Source organism: Eublepharis macularius, chromosome 7 (genome assembly GCF_028583425.1).
Source record: "Eublepharis macularius isolate TG4126 chromosome 7, MPM_Emac_v1.0, whole genome shotgun sequence".
NCBI classification, from domain to species: domain Eukaryota; kingdom Metazoa; phylum Chordata; class Lepidosauria; order Squamata; family Eublepharidae; genus Eublepharis; species Eublepharis macularius.
The window spans coordinates 22,537,080-22,561,950 of NC_072796.1; the positions used below are offsets into that span (position 1 = coordinate 22,537,080).

General features: G+C 43.3%; 1 protein-coding gene across 2 annotated transcripts in view; it reads right to left on the reverse strand.

The window, feature by feature from the left end:
• Window positions 1-24,871, reverse strand: part of CDH18 (cadherin 18) — a 284,990-nt gene that overhangs the window by 47,657 nt on the left and 212,462 nt on the right. For both annotated transcript variants that reach the window (XM_054985367.1, XM_054985366.1), the window contains exon 7: window positions 10,205-10,341. In XM_054985367.1, the coding sequence (XP_054841342.1) occupies window positions 10,205-10,341 (137 nt within the window). The remainder of the gene's footprint in view (window positions 1-10,204; window positions 10,342-24,871) is intronic.

The window sequence follows — 24,871 nt, forward strand, 5'->3', positions numbered from 1 at the left end:
GGATCTGATCCAGGCACCTGGGTAAATCTGGGAAATGTGGCTTCAGTCTCTGGTTGGCTCCTTCTTGAGCTTCTCCTGCTTTTTTCCCAAAAGGCGAAGGGTAGGAGTGGGGGGGAGTGAGGAAGGGAAGAGGAAGGGAGTGGCCAATTCATGCAGGAGCTCTTGTTGTCTGCCTGGCTTCTGTGCATGACACTGTTTCAGATGGGCTAAATTGCAAGTGTCCCTTTGTTTCAGTTGGTTTGGGTGGAATTCTCTGTCTTGACATGATTCTTTGGTTTGATGTTAGTCTCCTTGATTCATTTTGCTTCTGAGGGGATGTCATCCATTCTCTTCCCTCAGTTTGGTTCTGTTGAGCTTCTTCTTGCATTTAGGAGTGTGCCTTTGGCCACTGGCAGCCTTGCCCCTGTGCGTTTCTGCATGAGAGCCTCCTTGGAAATGTTTCCCACATAGGAAACAATGGAGAGTGACTAGGGGCACCTTCTTCAGGGGACCACAGAATTGGACTACTGGCTCTTTAGAGAACAATCAAGAGTGGGTTCTTTGCGAATTTGGTGGAGTTTGCTTGAAAAATGCCACCCTTAGCCCACCAGATAGCCCCCAGATAGTTTTATCCCGAGGAAATAATGGCAGAATGTATCTGAAACTTGCTGATCTATCTTAATTGGATCATAGAATCTTTCTTGGATTTCAAGAATCCTGGATTTCACATTTCAGTTTCTCATGAATGCTTTTCCCCAGTGAGCTCTTGGGGAGAAGACAGGAATGTGCAATTGTGTGTTCTCGTCCTGTTGTGTGTTCTTGTGCTGTTGTCCTAGAGTATGTGTCCCCTTTGCCATGAGAAAAGCTCTTTGGGGCTGCTCTTTGGGGCATTATTCTCTCCCCAGGATCTAAATGCCTTCATGACAGATGCCATGGCCTTCTGGTGGGGGTTTCTTCTGCCAAATGAGCCATGGAGATGCCTAGGTGATATGGCTGGAGTGGGCACATTTCCTTTCCTTAGTCCCAGCCTCTTAAAAAGTATGTATTTGTAGGAGGGGATTCAACCACACACCCCATCTGTGATGATCCCAGGAATGCGGTAATTACAGTGCTCTTAGGGGCCATGCCACAGGTCTCCATACAGCAGAAGTTTCTGTGTTACATTTCTTCCTCCTTTTGCTGTGTTTTGTCTTGGCAGGGACACAGTGATGTTGGGGAGACATACCACTGAAACTCAATTGGCTGCTTCCATATACCCATGACACAGGGGCATCATCAGCATACTGCTTTATGATTGGAGGATATTGGCAGTCCCACTATGGCCTCAGGTCAGTTGCTATAGTCAGAGCTCCTTGGGGGTTGGATCTTTTTGGCATTTATTTTCTATGCTGCAAAAGCATAGAAAACGAAGCTGTATTGACACTGGTATCGGCAATGTGCCAAAGGAGTTAGGAATGCTTTATAAACCATCTTCTTTCAACACAAAAAGTTAATGTTCTTACTGTCCTATTGCAGTGTACCATTAATGTAATCCTAAACAAAGTTAAGCCTTTCTAGCCTGTTGACTTCAGTGGTCTAAGAAGAGTATAACTCTGCTTAGGACTGCATTGTAAGCCAAATAAATAATGCATAGGAAGGCAACATTTAAGTTTGATGATACTGAAATTTATTCCAGCAGAACAGTTACATGCAGAAGTTCCTCCCCCTCCATAAGCCTCAATCGGCACACAACCTCATAGATAAGCCCAGATGAGACTTTTAAATCTTAATTAAAGCTTTCTCTTGGTGTATACTGGTTTATGATTAGGGCTAAATTGTAGCCAAGAGTGTGCTGCACTGGGAGGGGGGAAAGAACTAGCACAAAAAGACCGCACACTACACATCCAGGTCTCAAAGGTTGCGCTCTTAACGGTTAACCATAAAACTGTAGTTTACTTAGAAAATTTACTTAGTTCAAAGTATTAACTCAATCCCAAGAGTAGGAAGAACTATAAAAATCAGTATGCTGTCTTCATAAAATAGCCATGCGGAGCCCTAATGCAGCCGTGGCATCTCCTGTAAATTAAAGAGCAAAGTAGACTCCGTTATCCCACTGTAGTTAACGACACATGGAAATATGAAGGGTGGAAAAGAAGAGACCCACCAGTTTTTACTGTCTCTTCTTGTTTATCGAGACAATTTGCTTGGTACCTTCTTGTGGTGATTAAGCAACATCTGCAGTGCAATCCTAAACAGAGTGATGCCATTGTAGATCTACCAAAGTCAACAAGCTTACAAGGGCGTATTCTCTGTTTAGGACCTGCACAGAAAAAAAGGGAAAACACATCAGAATGTGGTTTCCTTCCACCATGAAATTCTAAGTGACAGTAACTGTGGTTGAAAGAAAGGAAGAATGCTTCAGAACCAGATTGAGGGCCAAGCTACACATGACGAATGACACTTGAACAGCAAGTGTATTTCTCCCTGTTCACTTGCCCTCCACTCAATCCACTTGCCGTTCAAGTGTCATTCGTCATGTGTAGCTTGGCCCTGAGATCACCTGTCTCCTGGGTAGAGTTCCAGAGGGATTCGGAAGTGACCTCTGACCCCAACCCAGCACAGGCCACACTACATAGCAAAATTTTTCTGAGAAATACTAATTTAGCTGGCAGCTGCCCACGCAGTCTTTTTGAACTGGTAATGTATAGCACAGTGCAGTGTTCATTTTCATTGTTTCTTTTTTGTATTTGATTTTGTCATCACGTTTACTCCATTGGCCCATTCCCCCCACCCCCCAAAAGCCATTTTTAAAAGACTACGAGCTTCCTGAGGACAGAAGCATTTGCATTTGGGAGAAAGGTACTGCAAGCCATCTTTAGTCAACACAATTCTGCGGGATATAAATCTAATCAAGAAACATCTGTCGCTTTTTGTATCTGTAAACAGGTGATGGTGTTTCCAAACCAGTTTGCCCGTTCTTAAAAGCCCTGTTCAGAAGTTAAATTTTGCCATGTATATAAGGAGAACACGCTTCGCTTTATCCTCCTGATACATACCATCACCATTTTAAATAAAAGTAAAATAAAGTGAATAAACGTTTTGTCTGAGAGTGTATATTTTTAGCTTGGTGCACATGTGCCATAATGCAAGGTTGAAAACAAACCTGTGGCCCATTTCAGAAATAATGGTGCTCATGCAGATCGGGGAACTTTCTGGCAATATCATGTCACCAGTGATGTCCTGACATCACTTCTGGGCGCACACACAGTAACATCAGCACATCAGGGCACATCTGATGTCCCACCACTTTCTCACCAGTTTCCCCCCTGCTGGCCTGCTGAGCAGTGGCAGAAAGTGCCCACTGGCAGCAGGGGATCCCCTGTCACCAGCGGGGGCTCGGAAAGCTTGAGAACATACAATGAACATTTTCAGCCCAGACTTAAAATACATTTCTTAATATTTAGGTACGTGTAGCAGGGTTTCAGGAAACTTCAAATTAATTACATTACTTCGTTTTGCTCTTTACAGGTTAAATATATTGCACCCTAGGATCACTGCTTCATTCGTTCCTCAGTCCATTTCATGGAACAGCCAACCGAGTGAAAGTAATATTTATGTGTAGGAAAATGTAGAGGACAGGAAGAAACACACTCTAAGCCGATTCTTAATTATTAACGGGACAAAATGGATCTCAGACAATTTATTCCCTATGTCTCCCCTTTACTTATTCTGATTGCTAAGTGGCCTTATAAAATTTTTAAGAAGCTTTTGACATTTAATTTCACAGGTTATTAGCAGAAGCCTCCAAAAATAGTACATGGGTCTTAATCTTTAGTTTAGTAAAGGTGCTTTCAAATGTCATCTTCCTTGTAAGAAAGGCAACCCCTATGAGCTGCTGCAATATGAGGGTTAAGGGTGTAAGAAGCTAGAAGTCTGTGGTTCAAATTTCACTTCAGCTGTGAACTTGCAAAGCATTGTCTCTGTGCTCCAGCTGCCTCATCTACAATAATGGGATAATAATATTGACTTACCTCGCAGAGTTGTTCAAAAGATCGCTAAGATGTGAAGAGCTTTGTAAAAAGTATTATAAAAATGTGAAGTATTACTCTTACCTTTGTGTTATGCGCTCTATGTTAGCTTCAAGCTCTGTTATTGTTGGTAACGAGGGGTGTAAAGGCAAATTAATTGTGAGTACTTACAAAGGCTAATGGAGCATAGCAGAGGATTTCAGAAGATCAGTCTGTTTTCTACATTACAGCAAAGCTGGGTCAATCATGAAAAGCTATAGATGATGTTAAAAGGAATGAGTGTGCCACAACATCTGATTGTTTTGATACGCAACCTGTACTCTGGACAAGAGGCTATTGTTGGGGTAGAATATGGGGAAACAGAATGGTTTCCAATTGGCAAAGGTGTCAGACAAGGATGCATATTATCTCCCTACCTGTTCAACCTCTGTGCAGAGCATATCATAAGGGAAACTGGATTAGATTTGGGTGGAGTGAAATTTAGTGGAAGCAACATTAACCATTTGAGATATGCAGATGACACCAAGTTACTGGCAGAAAATAGTGACTTGAAACAACTGAGGAAGATTGAAGGAGAAAGTATCATAGCAGGACTGCAGCTGAACATCAAGAAGACAAAAGTAATGATTACTTAGGAAGTATAACATTTTAAAGTTGACACTGAAGAAACTGAAATTGTTCAAGGTTTTATATTCCTTGGCTCAATCACCAACCATAAAGGAGACTGCAACCAAGAAATCATAAGAAGATTGATACTTGGAAGAGCAGCCATGAGGAAACTAGAAAATATCCTTAAAGACAAGGATGTGTTGCTAGGAACCAAGATCAAGATAATTCAGATTATGATATTCCCCATTAGTATGTATGGATGTGAACGCTGGACAGTGAAGAAAGCTGACAGGTCATATCATGAGAAGACAAGACTCTCTGGAAGATGGTAGGAAAAGAGGAAGACCCAAAATGAGATGACTTGACTCAAAAAAGGAAGCCACATCCTCGAGTTTGCAAGATCTAAACAAGTCTGTTAATGATAGGACATTTTGGAAGTCTTTCATTCATAGGATAGCCATAAGTTAGAGGTGACTTGAAAGGGGCAGCTGAGGGGGGCGGGGAGGACAAGTGTTCTAGATAAGTACCACACATTATCATATTGAAGACCACTCAAATTTTTAAAGAAATATTTGAAGGATCTTTCTTTGTTGTAGTCCACCCATTTCCCTTTACCAATTCGTTGCCTGAGGAAATTACATAGGTAACCATGGCTCTCAGAACCCACTGTTCCCAAATTATAACCTTTTTCAAAGCTGAAAGGAGGACCAGGTAGTATTCGGGGGCGAGGGGGAGGATATGTATGTATGCACACACACAATTTCAAAGAGAAAAGCCATGACATTTCTTTTAAGATCAACCAAAACAACATGACACAGGCTATATTCCTTCCAGGGAGTAAATGCCAATGAATAAAATGGGTCTTACTTTCAAGTAGACTTGTATAGACTTGGTTCCATAGTGTGCAAGCTTTTTGCATTGTCCAGAACTCTTTATCTATCTGGATGTTTAAAAAATAAATAAAAGGGGAATCTTTTGGTTTTTTACATCTCACGTGATGAATAATTCTGGAAAAATTTAAAGCTTGTACACTGTTTTGTATACTTTTGTTTGGTCTCATTAAAGGTATTATGAAAAATGAAATCCTGCCCTCGGGTCATAGTTGACTTATGGAGACCCCTGGTGGGGTTTTCATGGCAAGAGACTAACAGAAGTGATTTGTCATTGCCTGCCTGGTCTCCGTTGGTGGTCTCCTATCCAATTACTAACCAAGGCCAACCCTGCTTAGCTTTTGTGATATGATAGGGCTTTTGTTTTGGACCAATGTAGCTGCCTACTTTTTTTTGTCTTCAGAGTATTTTTGCTATGTTTTTCCAAACAAACAAAGATCGGGACTATATGGTTTATGTCCTGACCTGGAGGACCCAGTCTAGCCCAATCTTATTGGCTTTCGGAAGCTAAACAGGTTCAGCCCTGGGTAGTACTTGGATAGACCATGAAGGAAGTCAAATGTTGCTATTGCAGGCAATGGCCCAGTACAAGTCCCTTATTAGGAGGAAGAAACAGGAAGCGATCCAGTCCGCCTGGGAAGAACTCAGAAAGGCAGTAAAGGAGAAGAACTCAGCCTTATTTTGGAGACTGGTTTCAGATCTTCCAGGCAGTCCTCCAACTATAATAAATAACTCCATCTTACCTGGCACTTGGGAGAACTACTATAAAAGCCTATATGGGGACACAATTACCAAAAAATCTATTTCTGATTATTTGAGTAGCTTACCATCTTGGCCTCCAGTGAAGCCCAAGGAGGTGCTACAGCTTATCCATACTTTGAAGTCCGGGAAGGCCCCTGGCATAGATCTAATCCCCCAGGAGCTGATAAAACAGAATGCAGTATGGTGGGCTCCTGTCTTGGCCTCACTATTCACTCAAATTGATCAATCTGGGAAAATCCCTAAGGACTGGGGGGCTGCTGTCATAATCCCTTTGTACAAAAAAGGTAACAAAGATGACCCGAATAACTATAGGCCAATCAGTTTGCTTAGTATAGTTAGCAAACTCTATGCAAGACATCTTTTATGGAAATTTAGAGATTGGCTGGAAGACTAATCTTAGATACATTTCGCACTCGGTTTTTAAAGCGCGTTTGTACCTGTTCCACATCCCATGTTTGCAAGGTTTTCACACTTAAAAGCAGTCATGGGATGCAGTCCCGCTTTTTGTCCGCTGTATCCCCGATTTTTCCCCCTGCGGACATACCCCGATGTTTTTTTAAGTTCGCTGCCGACTGGCAGCTGGCCCGCATTTTGCTAATGTGAACACTTTTGCCCCCTTTTTGCTTCTCTCCCCCCCTCTCCTTTTCCCTGGGAGCTGATTGGTTTGTGCAGAATTAACCACTCCCACCCTCCTCAGCTCTCTGAACTCCTTGTCCACCATTTTTTTTAGTAAAGCGAGCTGAGGGTCATAAGGCTGCTTCTTCATTGGTTTCCTTCCTCCCGGTATGCATGCTGTTTTATTTTTTTTCAAAAGCCAGGAATGATTCCTAAACTTGCTGCTAATTCCCTGCTAGCTTTAAAATCAAGGAAAGTGTTAAATAGCTGCTTTCTCCTTCCTCCCTTAGGGTATGCACACACATTCTTTTTTTTTTTAAAGACAAGAATGGGTTGCAACGTTGTAATGTTCCTGCACTTTCTTCCTGGCTTTAAAAGCCAGGAAAGGATTAAATGGCTGCTTTTCCCTCCCTCCCAGGCATGTTTCAGACTTTGCCAAAGAAGCATTTTGCACAGCCCTTTGGAAACAAGCCTCTGCTTCCTGGGAGGAGATTAATCGGCAGCATTTTAACCCTTTCCTGGCTTGATTTAAAAAAATGAGAGTGGTACATGTTTTCCCCCAGAACTCTGCCACCAATTGCCTCTCCGGTGGGCAGGGGACAGCCCAATCAGCAAAAAGGGGGGAAGGGTTCCAACATTGCAACATTACTACGCATGCTGAATTTTTTTAAAAAAAGTATGACGTGAATTGCAAGGCCCCAAAAGCCCAAAATTGCACCGAGGTTTTGAAATGAAGCACAGACACCAAATCGAAATTGCAGTGGACAGTGTGAAATGAACAGGTGCGATGCTAAAGCCACTGCGATCCAGGCGAATGCTCATAAACGGCGGTTTAAACCTTAAGTGCGAAAAGGGCCTTATTTAGCAGAAGAACAGGCTGGTTTCAGGGAGGGTCGCTCCGCCTTAGATCAGTGTATGCTGCTAGACCATCTGATTGCAAAATACTCTTCCAACTCAAGTGTGTCACTCTTTGCTGCCTTTCTGGACCTGAAATCAGCTTTTGATTCAGTTTCAAGAGCTATATTATGGGATAAACTAAGGTCCACAAGCATTGACAAACGTTTACTGTTTCTAATTCAGGCTCTGTACAATCATACATCCATAAGGGTCAAGTGCACCTCCCAAGGTCACCTTACAGACTCCATCAGAACCAAAAGGGGGGTCAAACAAGGATGCCTTCTTGCTCCCCTCCTTTTCAATTTTTACATCAATGATTTGGTTACACACATAAATAGACCTGAGTTCCACCCCCCTAGGTTAGGCGACAAACACATAGGGGTGCTTCTTTATGCTGACGATGCTGTTCTGCTCTCAAGGACTCCAGTTGGTCTTAGGAGAGATATGGGCTCTTTTGCCCAGTACTGTCAACAAAACAACTTAGATGTCAACTATTCCAAAACAAAAGTTATGGCCTTTGCAAAAATCATGACCCCAAAAATTTATCACTGGTCTTTAAATTCCATTCCTATCGAACAAGTTTCATATTTCAAGTACTTAGGTGTCTTTTTCCAGGCTAATAGCCAAAGAATGGCTAATATAAATTCTGTCATCCTAGGGCGAAGCTACAAGTGACGAATGGCACTTGAACGACAAGTGTATTTCTCCCTGTTCACTTGCACTCCACTCAATCCACTTGCTGTTCAAGTGTCATTCGTCACTTGTAGCTTGGCCCTCAGATGCCAAAAGAAGCTCAGGGGCAATTCAAAAATTCTATTGGTATAAAGGAGGTAAATGCCTGACTGCGGCCCTCAGACTATTCAAGGCTAAATCCCTCTCTCAGCTTACCTATGGAGCTCCAATAAATGTCACCTCAAATTTAAAGAAGCTGGACACAGTTCAATCTAAATTCCTGAGAACAATCTTACAAGTGCCCCACGGTGTCCCAAATGCACTTATCAGAATTGAAACTGGCATGATTACAGTAGAGGCAAGGTTGTGGATTGCAGTTACCCTGTACTGGCTAAAATTAGTTTTCTGTCCCAAAGGGCTCACAAGTCTAATAATATTGGATCCCTTTGCCGCCCCCCACCCCCAATGGCTCAGGGCGCTGGATAAGAAGTTAGTTTCATACGGTCTTTCTAAACAATACCTGTGCTCTATGGGTTATGAAAAAGCTAAAGATATAGTAAAACAGAGGATATTAGATATTGCAAGGCAACATGATATAATCAGAATAGAGAAATGGCGAGATCTTTTGGAGCCCCCCAATAGGGTATCACCTATGCCTTATCTCCTCAACCTATCAAATCAGGAGTACAGACGAATTTTCACACTAATGCGACTGGATGTTTTTCCCTCGGCTGTCCTCAAAGGGAAGTTTAAAAAAAATCCCTTATGAGGAAAGGATTTGTCCCTGCTGTGAGGAAGGGATAGAATCATTAGAACACATTATATTTGATTGCAAGGTGTATAACAATCTTCGCAAATCTCTTCCTCTTTTTTCAACTTTGCCCCTTACCCGTAGCCAAAGGATATGCACTCTGAGGGGTTTCTTTTCAGATAGACGTCCTAAGATCACATTTCAGGTGGCCAGATTTGGTTGGATTGCTTCAAGGATCAGGAAATCCTTAGTGTCTAAGTGAATGATTTTATTGTACCACTGAGAATTTTAAAGTTTATACTATTGTATCATGAATGATTTTACCCAGGTATTGTGAATGGTTTTATTGATGTTTTATTTTCTTCTGTGGTACCGTTTATTGGTGTTTTTGTAAATTGCTGGTCATTGACTGTGGAAAATAAACTACTACTACTAGGATAGACCATGAAGGAAGTCAAATGTTGCTATTGCAGGCAATGGCAAACCACCTCTCTGTTCATCTCTTGCCTTGAAAACCCTCTGGCTCACCATAAGTCAGTTGCAATTTGATGACACTTTATACGCACACACACACACATATGGTTTATATGATGCACAATGGCAGCTAAAGCTGTAACCTTCTCCCCTTTCCAAGTGTAGTAATATAGCAAAAAGCCCCTACGATGCAAGATCATTACATTGAGAGTTTCCTTGCCCCATATGTTGCTTGTGGGAGTGCAGAAACTTGTAATTTAATGATGGTATGTCATGTATTTTGTATTAGTGAATTTTGTCACGGGAAAAAGGAGAAGACGACTGCTTCTCCTTCTGGCAGCAGCTGTACACCTGCCATGTTCTTTTAGACACAACCAGACCAGACCAGCATGCATGTGCTCCAAACTCTTCTTGAACTTAAAAATCAGTATTAAAGAAATGGTTCTGTATTAAACATAGACACAAAAAGGTTGACCCCCCACACACACGAAGAGATCACTTCCATTGCTTGTGAGAACATATGGACTTTTAACGTTGTGAATGCCTACCAATTTCAGAAGCGGTGACTGTGATATTGTACCAAGGGGTTTCTTCTCTGTCAAAAACCTTGGCGGTCTTAACAGTTCCCGTGTTGGTGTCAATGGTGAAATATCTATCTTCTTCCATATGGTGATCAATAAAATATCTAAAAAGGAAAGCAAAAATAATTAATGCATGCTTTACATTGAACAGTGAGCTCAATTAATCAGCCATTGAAATCTACACTGTGGAAGGGGAGCAGGGTCAGTGGCAGAGCTCATGCTTTGCCGGCAGAAGGTCTCTGCCCATTTTGATGCTGCTTAATGGAGCTCAAGGGCAGTCCCTGTTAAAAGATCTGGGTCTCAGGTTCCATCTCTGGTATCTCTAGTTAAAGGATCTCAAGTATCAGAACTGAAAATACCTCCATGACCGTAAAGGAGATCCTTAAAAGCCACTTGGAGTAGATATTGTTGGATTAGAGACACCAGTGGACTGATTAAACATAAGGCAGTAGCATATGAATATATCTTTTAAACGCATAAGCTCAGAAATCAGGACTTTGACACAGGGCATCAGCATTTTCATTCATACATTTAAGGATACGTGCAAACATACTAAGTGTCTAAACTTATGATGAATTTATGTACAATAAATCAGTTAATGACCTGTATTTTAGGTCTGAAGACTAAACAGCAATTGAGTTTTCAGAAGAGGGGACATTTCTGCTTATGTAAACTGTAAGCTGTTGGGATTTTTTTGTAAATAAGAGAAATGACACATCTCCATTCTTACAATTCAGTCAGAAGCACATACAGTAAAAAAGGCCATAACAAATCAGAAGGTAAGGGGTCATGGCTCGGTGACAGAGCATCAGCTTTGCATGCAGAAAATCCCCGGTTGAATATTGGCATCTCCAGTTAAAAAGATCAGGTAAGTAGATGATGCCAAAGACCTCTACCTAAAACCCCAGAGACCTGCTGCCAGTGACAATAGATAATACTGACCTTGACAGTCTAATGGACTGACTCAGTATAAGGGAGCTTTTTGTGTTCATGTGAACTCAGTGGTGGTGAGGGAGATAACAAAGGTGATATACAGTCAGAGGGGAACAGGACAAGCAAGACAAAGGCAGAATATAGTGTAGATGTAAGCAAATGGACCTAAGAGATCAGAAAGAAGTGCATTGCGATAACCATATAAATCTTAGTGGTAGAGATAGTCAAGAAAGGGTGACATTTAAAGGTGCTGAAAAGCTGCCACAGTTATAATAGTGCTATAGCATGGATAAAAGAATTGAAAAAAGTGTGAAGAATCAAATACAACCCTAAGGTTATCCATCCAGGCATATTAAGGATTGCAGGAGAATTGCAAAGCAAGGAAAGTGAAGGAAGAATTGTTGGATTGCCAAGAGGGCACAGAAGAAGCTCTGCATTAGCTAGTTTAAGAAAATGAAAAGAAAGCCAAATCAAAACATCAGAAGAATAACAGCTACGAAGTAGATCTTGAACCAAAATGTGCAGCTGTAGATTACCCATATGTGATGCTTAAATGAACATACAATATAATAGTAGGCTATAGTTGAAACATAGAGAAAAAAGAAAGGACCGAAGACTGATCTCTGGGATTCCTAGAATAACCCTGATGAGCAAACTCATACAGAAAATAGTACAAAAGCTAACAAAACCAACAGGATATTACCCCAAACACCGATAAACGTTAAGATGAGAATATCAATAAGAGAATGGTAGAGAGAGAAAAAGTGTATTCAAATACCTAAGGTGGTATTCAAAGCAGGTGGATAAATGCAATTTTGAATCAACTGTAGTCTCCTTTGGCTAGGTCTGGGGGCCCCATACGACCTGCTAGCCACATGCGGTTCAGTGGACCTGTTTTGCAGCCTGCTCTTTTGGAGGAATCAAAATCTCATTCCTAGTTCAAAGTGGCCACAATCCTTCATTGCATAAACTTTTCCTGCGGCTTACAAGCGGCAGGTCCCTTTAAACTATCAGCTGGCAGGCAGCAGACAGGGATCCCCCACTTGCCACCTGCCAGCTGATAGTTTAAAGGCACCTGCTGCCTGCAAGCCACAGGGCCTTTAAACTGCCCAAACCCCACTCCCCAGCCCAGCCCCTAACCCCCCCAGCCCCACACTTGCCTTGCCCTGTGGGCCCACGGCGTTCTCCCCCTTCTCCCGTGAGGGGCAGGAAGGCCGTTTTTGGCCTCTGCCGCTGCTGTGTGGGCCCGCGTGGCAGTGGAGGAGGCCAAAAACGGGCTTCTCGCCCCTCGCAGGAGGAGAGGGAGAATGCCACAGGCCCGCAGGGCAAGGTAAGTGTGGGGCTGGGGCTGGGGCCCAGGTGCTGAAGTTTGGGCACTTTAAAGGGCCCCCCTGCTGCCTGCCAGCTGATAGTTTAAAGGGGCCTGCCACTTGCAAGGCAGGAAAGAGCCCTTTAAACAGTCAAATGCCCCTTTCCCTGCCACTGCTAAGCAGCCGAAAAGGAGCATTTAAACCCCACAAACCACGAACTGGTTCGTAAACTGGCCCCAGTTCATGACTGTTCATGGTTCCTGGTTCATGAAAACCCACGAACCTCATGGTTGAACTTTTTGTGGTTTGTACTCATCTCTAGCCATAATGCTGACTCCCAGGTGAGAGTCTACCTTCTGATCTTGCTTCCAGGAAACAATTGGTGGGTCCCAACACAGATGCAAGAGAAGCTTCCCAGGCCAAGGTGGGGGGAAGAATCAGAAGAATTTAGATTTAAGGAAGGGAAAGAAAGTAATGCTTCAGCCCTAAGAATACTTACCTGGGAGTAAGCCCCCAATGATTAAATCAGACTTACTTCTGATTAAATATACATAGGAGGCGAGGAGGTTATCTTTAGGTGGGTCCTTGAGACCTCATAGAGTTATGCATGTTTACTCCGAAGTAGGTTCTATTTTATTTAAATACATTTATTCTAACATAAGAGATATCATGGGGTCGAGACCTGGTGCACCCCACTTACCTAAAGTCAAGGACCATTGCAGCCCACGCTGCCATTTGTCTTGTGCAGTCCTGGTCGGGGTTTATACTGATATATTATGTCGGGAAAGGACTTATATGTATAACATTACAAATATGTAGGACATGAAATAAAGGAGTTGAATTGGCAGAGGGGATCATTTGGGATACTAGGGTAGCGCCCCCCTCCCATGTTTCAGATAACTAGTCTGCAATTATTTCTCTGGGAGTATCTATACATCTGGCGATTATCACTGTAAGTATAATAGTCTTAGAACACCTTTAGTTATTTATTTAGATGCTTATATTCCATATTTCTCCCCAATGAGGACCTAAAGTGGTTAATGATATTTCCCCCTCCTCCTCCATTTTATTCTTACAACAACAACCCTGGGAGGTAGGTTAGGCTGAGAGTGTGACTGGTCCAAGGCCACACAGCAAACTTCCATGGCAGAGAGAAGAGTCAAAGGTATGTTGCCCACATCCTACAATACTCCCAGTCAATACTTGAGCCAAGCTATGTACAATACAATATTTGAGCCAAGCTGCGTATCATGAACACACTCAAGAGAAAGTATCTAAATCTTGCTCCCCTAAAGAAGTTTCTCCCCCTGCCCACCTCCTGCAGTGAACCTGAAATTAGATGGCAGGGGGTTACATTGAACAGCTATATTACAAAAGGATGTGCAATTGATTTTTCCTTTTTGTGAAATATGCTCCTTGAAGCAAAACTCTGGATGTGGTTTATGATCCATGAAAATATTGCCGGAGGCTGTCAGTCTCAGACAGCAACACACACTTAAATTAAGCATGAGATGCTCTACATGTCGGGCTTATTTGACTAAACATGGGAAGTTGTGGGGGAAAGGCAAGTGCATTGCTAATTATCGGCTGTCACCTTCTTGATGGCTCATCTTCTGTGTGATATAATACAGGATGTCTTCTTAACATGAATTATGAAAGCAGAAAAATGTATCTCATCCTCTTCTGCCTCCAAGAAGTAGTATTACTGGGATGGTCAACACATACAAAACCACAATAGCCTCAAAGCAAGACTAAGAAGCTCTTTGTAGTTTCTTTCTGTTGCTGGCATTCTGCCTAATGCTGAAAGTGAAGGCCTTGAAAAGAATAGAAGGTAACAAACAGAATGAGGGAACATAGAGGAGGAGATTGGCAAAGAGTGTCTTTCAGAAGAATACTTCATTGAAGATTACTGTTAACAATTGGAGTAATTATGAACTTCCCTCAGTGTTCAGACCAGCTTAATCTTGACTGAAAACCAGCTTAATCTTGGCTGAAAACTGAGGGAGGCACCAAGTATTTTCTTCATTAACCAGTGTCTAGACCCTGACAGCCCTGGCTACCATTCCCAAGCGCTGATCCAACAGCCACTTGAGACCCTTAGCAGCCTTGTAGGCAATTTGGTCCTTAAGTTTGAGACTGTTTGTCAGGGCTTGCCGCGACTGCCGCTGGGCATGGCACTGGGCGGTCTGCTCCTGATGTCACAGGGGGGCCAGGGATTCTGCAGGACCCTGCTCTGTGGAAGGAGGGGCAGTATACCTCACCCAGACTCCCTCTCAGTCCACTTGCTGGCCTGCTCAACCTGGCCTGCTTACCCCCTGCATCCTCCTTCATCTCCTCCTTCCAGCACTCTCCTCCAAGCCTCCACCCTTGCATCCTACTGCTCTCACTCCACATCATCACTCCTCACTCACACCCACCACCTCAGAGCTCTTCCTAGCCACCTTATATAGGGCTTCCTTTCCCCGCCCCGCCCTCCTTCTAGGCTTGTGCCATCTCCTGACTTGGCCCAGCTGTGCCTTCCCTCAGGTGTTTCCCTCCTACCACTAATCCCTTCTTGGCTTCCTTGCCTTGCTGGCAGGGTGGGATTGAATGCGAGCCATCCCCAGCTGAGGTCTCCTTGGCCTTGCTCATGAGGAGCTGCCCCAGCCGGCTTCGGTGCTGCTGAGCCTGCCTGGCCTTGCTCACGAGGAGCTGCCCCAGCTGGCTTCTGTGCTGCTGAGCCTGCCTGGCCTTGCTCACGAGGAGCTGCCCCAGCCGGCTTCTGTGCTGCTGAGCCTGGCTGGCCTTGCTCGCGAGGAGCTGCCCTGGCCAGCTTCTGTGCTGCCTGTTCACTGAGGCCGGGCGGGGCTACCCATCTCCTCCCCCAGAATGCCTGTGGCAGCTCCACCTGGAGGGGCTTGGCTCCTAGCACCTCCTGAGCCAGGCTGCTGTCCTCTAGCCAGGGTGTGGCTCTGGGCTGTAGTGGCTGCTTCTCCTCCTTGGAAGGTAAGGGCTCTGTTCGGGCTGTTGCTGTGTCCCTATTCCCCCTGCCTTGGCCCTTTTCCTCTAGCCTGCTTAGCCCCCTCTCTTCCCCCTGGGGGGTGGGACTAGCTGGCTTCTCCCTGCTCCCTCTAGCCTTCTGAGGCTTTGGCCTTTCGCCCCTTCCCCCTGGAGTAGGCAGGTTCTGGCTCTGTTTGCCAGACAGAGCGGTTGAACTGCTGTCTCCCGGCTGCCCCCTGCCGCTGCCTGTCAGCAAGTCCGGGGGCTGGGCTGCTGACCCCGGACACTGTTCAGCCTCCAGGTTCATTTCTGGGAGTACAGGCACACAATTCAGTCAGTAACTCTTGACATCAGAAGTGAAATATATTTTGTTTATTAAATTCAGATTAGGAAGAGTGTATACAGGGCAGGAACCACTCTATTGAAGCCCAGAACAAACGGCAAATGAAAATAACAACAGCTTTTCCGTGCTAACTTAAGACTATCTGCCTAGACATAAAATGCTCGCTAACTTGAATTCTCTGAGGTAGCTACCAGGCGTTGCTCATATTCACAAACAGAAAACAAAGTCCAAACCATGCCAGGCAGCTCTGGTCATCTCAGCATCTGGCATGGAGCAAAACCTCTCACGTGCTGGTAGAATGGTTCTGGCTAGACTGGATTCACAATGCTGTGAGAAGCCATCTTTTCAAGAGGTGTCAGCCAATCAGGGCACACTTGAATAACAGCATTGCTAGCATGAGAAACTGGGACAGGTAGCTGGAGCTGATACTCCCTTCCACCCAAGGACATCTTCCCTTGGGAACAACAGGCTGCAGGTGCAATTAATCAAGAAGCCTATTCATTCCTTTCTCAGGGGCTAGGCCAAACTAGGCCTGTAGAAACTAGACATGGGCATGAACCAAAAAATTTTAATGAACCAGTGGTTCATGGTTCGGTGCCACCGACGAACCCGAACTAACGAACTGAAACAAACTTTTCCCACTGACGAACCGGTTTGAGGTTCATGATTTGTGGGCGTCAGAACGGCCCCCGTTGGACTTAAAGAGCCCATATTCCCAAGGAGTGTTTAGCAGGCTCTCCTCCAGCCAGCACCCAAGTTTGGTCAAGATTGCAATAGGGATCTTGGAGTTATACCCTCTCCAATCTGAGGCCCCCAGGAAAATCCCTTTCAATACAATTAGAGCCACCAGTTGACATTGGCCCAGTGTACGAGGTGTTGGCCGTCAGAACTGCCTATCAGGGTTTGCAGGGATGAGATTGGAGTGCCCATGGCTACAGAACACCCCCTTCCCCTTCCCTCCCCCTGAGTGTCTTCTCCCATGTAACCAATTGTAACCAATTTGCAGCTCCATGGTTGGAAGGAAGACCTGCTGATCAAGGTAAACTGGGCTTCGATTTGGGTTTTCAGGGCGACAGAAGGAGTGCAGAAAGAGTTCAGGCATTCCCCCAGTTCCGTTTCCAAGGGAATTGATTGATGGTGCCTGACTGTCTGGCTTCACGAACTGCAGGCGAACACAATGAACCGGGCTTTCCAATGAACGCTGGTTCATTGGCCATGGACCCTCATGAACCACTGGTTCGCGAACAGACGATCAGGTGGTTTGTGGGTTTTATTGGTTCGTAATGCGGTTCATGCCCATGTCTAGTAGAAACTTACAGTCCTGAGCCAAAGTTACTCGGGCAGGCCAGCCATGTAGGTTATAAGTCTGGTCTAGACAACCAGAAATGAGGTTTTGCTGATACCCTCCAAAGTCTGATGCTTCACTGAGGCATGTCTTTTCTTTAAACTGTTAAACAGGGGCAATTCTCATCTGATGGGATGAAAAGCCTCCACTTAATGACTTTACCTTAAGGAATAACAATAATCATCCTGCTCAGAGTTGGAATGATATGTGAAGAGTATACAAGCAGATTCATTAGACAAAATAAAACAGGAAACATAGCCAATGTTGTCTCATGCATTTCTTACAACTCACTTCTGAAAGCTTAATTTATGCATAGATGAAAAGACATAGATGTTCATTCACTGAAATTGTTTAGACTTTCACTCTTCTTTGGCAGCTTGAATGGACTGGAACTATTTCAATAAATAGCACTTGTTTGGCAATCTTCCTGAACAGATACAGGTATTAATTTTCTTCAAAGTCTTCAAGAAATATTTGATAATGAAATGCTACCCTGAAAACTTCTCTAGATGCAGCAAATTGTGATCCCGCTCTGTTTAGTTAAACTCAATGGCTAAACTGACTATGCTTCATAACATTTCAAAAAGGAAGTTTGGATCTTAGCCTCCATTCCTGCCCAGATAGGGTACTTCTCAAAGAAGGCATACTTTATGCCAATACCTCCCTGTCACTCCAGCTTCCACTTCAATGCCTAACGAAGTTTCTGGGGACCCATAAGCCCATGAGGCCTAGTATCAGGGGTCATAGAAAACTACAGGGGGGCAGTGAAATCAAGCAGTTACTTTTGCTCCACAGTATTACCCAAATAAGAGGTCTCCTTAATTGGTTGGGGAATTAGCATTAAAGCAAGGGGGGGGGTAACTAGGAATCTCCACCAATGTTTACGGGGATTGTTTCCTTAGAGAACTTTCAAATACACAGGCAGGTGTTCAACTGGAAAGACTTCTTTATTAACAGAGGAATAAAAGGCAAGCATACAGAAAACCCCCACAGCATACATACAGAGTAAGATAAAAAAACAGTGACGAAAATGAGAGTAATTTGGGATAGGGTGATAATTACCAGTCCTGAAGAAGGAGGGATCTATGGAAGCAAAAGCAAAATGACCTGCATTTCACAGGGAGAAGAGAAGGCTCAAGTGAACTTGAGTGAAGGTATATGGATCCAGAACAAATGCACACAGAGCACATGGCTGGGAAGCCCAATTATTGGGCAAAATATACCCTGGGGCAAAACTGATCTCTTGCGCCCCCCCCCCCCCCACCAAACAATAGTTTAATGGCTTTTCTGAAGGTAGGACAATAACTAGGGAAAAGTTTGACATGACTATCTGGTATGGACTATAGGTGAAAATATTGCTTGATGATTTGGTAAGTACCAGATGGAAAGGCTATCAGATGTGCTGAATAGCTTTGATTAGGTAAGTGGGAGAGGGGATGTAGAGGAAGGCATTGGTGGGATTAGGCAGGGAGTTTTCTCAGGAAGCCTCATTATTGCTGCTTTTTTCTGGGGTGTGGGGGCCATCAGTCAGTCATCCCCCTATGACTCCTAACTATGACTTTCAAGTCTCCAGGCCAGCTGGCATCTGCTCTGCATGGGGCCAGGCAGTGTATAGGACTTATGGCAAGGGGTTTATGATATTTCATATCTATAAACTGTCCTTGCAGTGTTGGGAGGGTGTCTGACTACTAACAACCAGATCCAGATCTGAATCTTTAATGGAACATTTGAAAATTTGCAATGTAATCTTAAGCATAGTGGCACCCTTCCAAGCTTATCAAAGACAATGGGTTTAAATGGGTGTAAATCTGTTTAGGATAGAACCATGAGATGAACAGGTAGGCTCAAGCCACACTTATAGAGAAGGCCTAGATAACTAATCTACTAATGATGAAATGCAAGTGTAAGGAAGAAAATGGTTGTGGCAAAAATTGTTTTTGTTTGTTTGTTTCAGGGCAGAGAAAGGAAAAGGAACCAATTGTTGCAAGCATGCAGGGAGAATAATGACAACTCATGTGCCTTCTTACAATGATATATACTGCTATTAGAAAAGTGTTTTTGGTTTTTTATTTTAATATAATTTATCTTCCTGTATAGGATCCCCAAGACAGTGAGCAGGAAAACATTAAAACTTTTGAACATTAAAACAACATTTGAAATAATCTATAAAATAATTCAATAAAACATATAAACACATAAATATACAACACTAAATCCAGGAAGGAGGCCAATAACAGTTATTGGGGCTATGCCACATGAAACAAAAGGTCTTCACTTGTTGGCAGAAGACAACAACAGAGTGAAACAGACAAATCTCCCTGGGGCATTCTAAAGTTTTGATGCCATGACCGAGCAGGTCCTTTCTCAGGTTGCCACCTGTCTAGCCTCAAATGGTGAAGGCACCTGAAGCAGGGCCTACAAAGATGACCAGAGATGACAGGTGGGTTCATATGAGAGAAAGAGGTCCTTCAAGAATGCTCGCTCCAATCCATATAATGCTTTAAAGATCAATACCAGCCCCTTGAGTTCAGCCCAGAAGCAAATTGGAAGCCAGAGTTGATGAAACAAGACTGGAATGATGTGGTCTCTATGCCCCGTTCCAGGGTCATAGGCCTGCAGTATTCTGTACCAAATGTAGTTTTCAGACAATCTTCAAGGGCAGCCCCATTGAGAGAGCACTGCAGTAATCTAATCTGGATGTTATGAGGGCATGAACCACAGTGGCAAAATCTTTCCTGATGGGGAATGACCACAGCTAGCTCATCAACTGAAGCTTGTGAAAGGCACTCCAGGCCACTGGTGCCATCTGTTTATCCAACAGGAGGCCTGGGTCCAGAAGCACCTCCAAACTACGAATCTGCTCCTTTGGGGGAAGCACCACCCCATCCAGAACAGAAGATACCAATTTTGGGGGTCAGATCTTTTCTCCATCAGTAGCACGTCCATTTTGTCGAGATTAAGTTTCAGTTTGTTAGATCTCTTCCATTACAAAACTGCTTCCAGGCACCTGTTCATGATTTCCACAGTCCAGATCTATGGACAATCTCTCCCAGCAGCTTTATGTAGAAGCTGAAAAGCATGGGAGGCAAGACGGAATCTTGCTGGACTCTGAAGGCCAGAGGCAAAGGGGTGGAACACAGGAGTCCTCAGCACCGTACTCTGGATCCTACTTTTGAGGTAGGAGCGAAACCACCACAGAACAGTGCCTCTCAGTCCCAACCCCGACAGATATTTCAGAAGGATGGTATCAAAAGCCACTGAGACATCCAGGATAATTAACAGGCTCTCACTTTCCCTGTCCTTCTCTCGGCACTGGTTATCCACCAGGGCAACCAAGGCCGTTTCAGTCCCATGGTCAGACCAGAAACCAGATTGGAATAGATTCAAATATTCCACTTCATTCAGGAATCCTTGAAGTTGCCCAACCAAGTCTTGTTCAATCACCTTGCTCAAGAATGGTACATTTGAAATGGGATGACAGTTATTCCACTCTCCTGGATCCAGAGTAGGTTTCTTTAGGAATGGACGTAGAGCAGGGATGACTGCCCTTCTCTCAGGGAGGCATCTACTGTCTCCTAGATCCAGTCTTGCAGCTTCCCCTGCAGATTTAAGCAGCCCATAAGAGGGGCAAGCGTGATACAAGCATGTAGAAGTTCTCTAACTTCCAAGAAACCTGTTCACATCTTCAGACTGGACAAGCTGAAAGGTATCCCAGAAAACTGGACAAATAAGTACCCCAGAACCATCCAATCCAGTCACTGCTAATGTAGAGTCCAAACTGGAAAAGATGTGAGATTTATCTACAAAATTATTAGCAAAATGATCGTGGCAGGATGCAGAGTAGTTAGGGTTACCAGCTCTGGGTTCAGAAATTCCTGGAGATTTGGGGGTTGGAACCTGGGGAGGGTTGAGTTTAGGGTTGCCAGATCCCCTTACCCTCCTGGTGGGAGAGGGAGACAAGACCCCAACCATCAGGAAGAATTCTGAAGGTCTACACCCTGCAGATGCAATGGTGGCAGAGAAATATTGCTCGAGTGGTTACCCCTCACACTGCCAAAAATTGTTGTTCAAGACTATCAAGAGTTTTACAGAAAAATTGCCCCAGTCCTTATCTGGCCCCATTGTGAAGATTTTTTCACTCACATGCTGGAAGCCAGGTTCAGAATTAGATATAAAACACATTAATTGACCATGATGGAACAGATGTTTATTAGTTTGATTCTAACTTAGGTGAACTGGGTTTGTCCATCACAACTTCCATATAAAACAAACCCAGATGGAAAATGGCTTTTCTAAATCGCCAACAGGAGCAGGTAACTTAAGTACTGCAATATATCACTTCTTACTAGGTAATACTGCACAACAATTAGACAAAGTGGAAAGCCAGAGGCAGCAATAAGACTCTCCTACATGCTCCACTAACTCCTCATAAAATGAACACTTTGCAGTGCACAGAAAAAAAGCTTTCTAAATTGTGCAAGGTTTCTTTAATCTGGGATATGCACTCCACATGTCCTGGAAATAAAGCAGATGTGATACAGAAATGGTATTAGAAGCATGTGGTTTGTTGTGTTACATATGGAAATATTCCCTGTATTTACCAGGTTTTACTTCCAGTTATGTGTACAGTAGAGTATAATTCCTAATGCAATTTGTAAAAATACTGAGATCACTTAAGGCTCTCCATCGGTAATCAGTCACAGCTACGTCTAATTAATTGCAAGACAACTAAGAGCATGCAAAGCAATTCAGTCTTTCTCATTATAATATAACCTACTAGAATAGTAGCATCCAAGAATAGTAACTCTTGCAGAAGCGGTAGCCTCAGAAAGGTAAAAACTGTAGCACAAAGAGAAGATAATGGTCTTATGTTTTATTTATTAAATTATTATAATCCACTCTGTTAGTTGGATGGATCTCAACATGTGAAAACACTATCTAGGATTAAACAACCCCTAGCATTAATAAATAATCTACTATGATGAAAGCAGCAGCAATAAAATAGAATAAAATCATGACAGCTATGGCAGCAAATAAACTATACAAACTGTATCTCATAAAGAGCAGTTGAAATTGTAAGCCATATTTAAGCAGTGACAATATAAAATAGTATTAGGCAACAATATAAAATAACTAAATGCCAGAATGGTCGGAGTAATGTGAAAAAGGCTGGTTAAAACAAAACTCAACAAAAAGCCTGGGAATATGAATCAGTCTTAAGCGGATGCTGAAAATTAAATAAGTTTGTGCCACTGTGTCAGGCAAACAGGGTATCCCATGAATCAATTACTACAATACTGGTGCCATCGGGGTGTACATCCAGGTGGAAGTCTGTGGCCCTGGTCACCTTGGCTTAGCAGGGAGAGACCAGATATAGACTGTGGGTAGAAATGGGTGAGCATCCCTCCGCCTCCTAATCTCTCTCTCTTTATTCCTCCATTTCCTTCCTTCAATGGATTCTGGGTGCATAGTGCAGAGGAACAGAATGATGCCACTGGAAGAAATCCTTCATGTGTCACACCTTACTCCAAGAGTTGGTGTTGGTTAGCAATATATTGCAGAATCCTCACTTTTATTGGTTGAACCCGATTTTTGTCTATCCAGTGAAAAAATTATAAGAAACATTAGTAATTTTTGACTCTGGATATAATGGTCTTACAAAGGGGCTGATCTTTAATGTAATGTAATAAATACTCTAACGGTTCTTTGGCAGAGTATTTTTCTGGTTTGACTTCCCCTCACCTTCGGGGAGCATTTATGTTAGCGTACTTTAATTTTCTTCCTTTGCGGTACTCCATGGAAGGTTTAAGAAAATTCCTTACTCCACAAGGTATTGTGCCTGTGGCTTGAGGGATATAGAAAGTACTGAACATGTTCTCCTGTACTGCTTATTGTATTGTGATATCCATGCCATTTATCTAGAACTTTTGTTTCAAAATCATGAAGGTCAATCGGACTACAGTAAGACACACGTTTTACATTACGAATCGAATCGAATTGAATACCTTTATTGGCATAACAGGACATACATATGTACAGTCAGCAAGGAGACAAAAAAAAAATACCTTGCCCATCACTTAAATCATTCTTCTCCTTTTCGATGCACAACGGAGAAATGTAGCCACAGACTCAATGATCTGTGGCTAAATTTCTCTGTTCTGCATCGAAAAGGAGAAGAATGATTTAAGTGATGGGGCAAAGGATTTTTTTTGTTTCCTTGCTGACTGTGCATATGTATGTCCTGTTATGCCAATAAAGGTATTCAATTCAATTCGATTCGTAATGTAATAAATAATCTACCACGATGAAAGCAGCAGCAATAAAACAGAATAAAATCATGAAAGCAATGGCAACAAATAAATTAATGTAAAATACAATGTATACATTTAATGCAAAGCTGCAGCCTGCTTTTATGGGCCCCTGCTGAGCCTTGAACCACAGCCTGGACTTCCATCCCATCCTATCCCTGACACCATAAGCCAGTATTAGCAGAGGGGGAAAGGGGGTTTTCCGGGAGATGCCTGGACTTGATTTTGGGCAAATCTTCAGGGAAAGAGAATTCTAGAGTTGAGAGGAGCACCAAAATTCCTGGATTGGCTCAAGTTTAAGGGTACTCATGTACAGATGGGCTCTGACCTGGATGGCCCAAGCTAGCCTGATTTAATCAGATCTCGAAAGCTAAGCTGGGGCAACCTGGTCAGTAATTGGATGGGAGACCACCAAGGAAGCCCAGGTTCGCTATGCAGAGTCAGGCAATGGCAAACTACCTCTGTTTGTCTCTTACCTTGAAAATCCTATCTGGTCACCATAAGTTTACTGTAACTTGACAGCACTTTACATGCACAGATGGTGTCATGTTTTAAAAACAAGCTGGGTCATGGCCATTTACAGCTTTATAGGTCATCACCAGCACCTGAGCCCAGAAGACAACAGGGAGCCAATGCAGACAGGAAACAATGGTGCTGTGTGCTCCCAATTATCCACCCCACCAGGAAGGCAGCCTGTAATGTTTTTCACTAGTTGGAACTTCCAGATCATTACCAAGGGCAGCCTGATGTAAAATGCATCACAGCAGTTTAGCCTCGATGTAACAAAGGCATGAATAACTGCATCTAAGAGAAAAGACTACAGCTCTCAGTGAAGTTGGTAGAGAGCACTCTGAGTCACACTTCAATATTACTTCCCAAGTCTTAAAAACAAACAGTGGCCCCTTGGGGATTGTTACAGCCCGGCTGACATGACTCTTCCTCTAAACCCTGCCTATGGGGAACCAACCAATCAAACATCATACACCAATGCAAAAAAAAAAAACCCAAAAGACTCGTAAGCATACAATCCCATGGGTATCTCTTACTTTTATTGTAGGAATGCCCTTACAAACCAACCAGGACTCACACAACAGATTATGAGAAATCTTTATTAAAAGTTTTTTTTGGATTAGCATTAGCCTTCAGTAGATTTCTCTCAGTAACCCAACTGGCTTGTAGCCAGCATTGCCATGAGGTACAGAACACGGTGTGATACTGATCAGATACAAGCTCGTGGAACTTGCATTTCATAGTTAGTGAGTACCATTAGGATAGCTAGAATATTATATCAAATGAGCTACTGCTTTAGTCATCCTTTTCATAAGCATTTAACCTTGAACACATCAATGCTGCATATAAATGAGACCATGGGTTTCTTGGCTTAAGAAAGTCTCAGGCCGAATTCTTTCCCAGAAT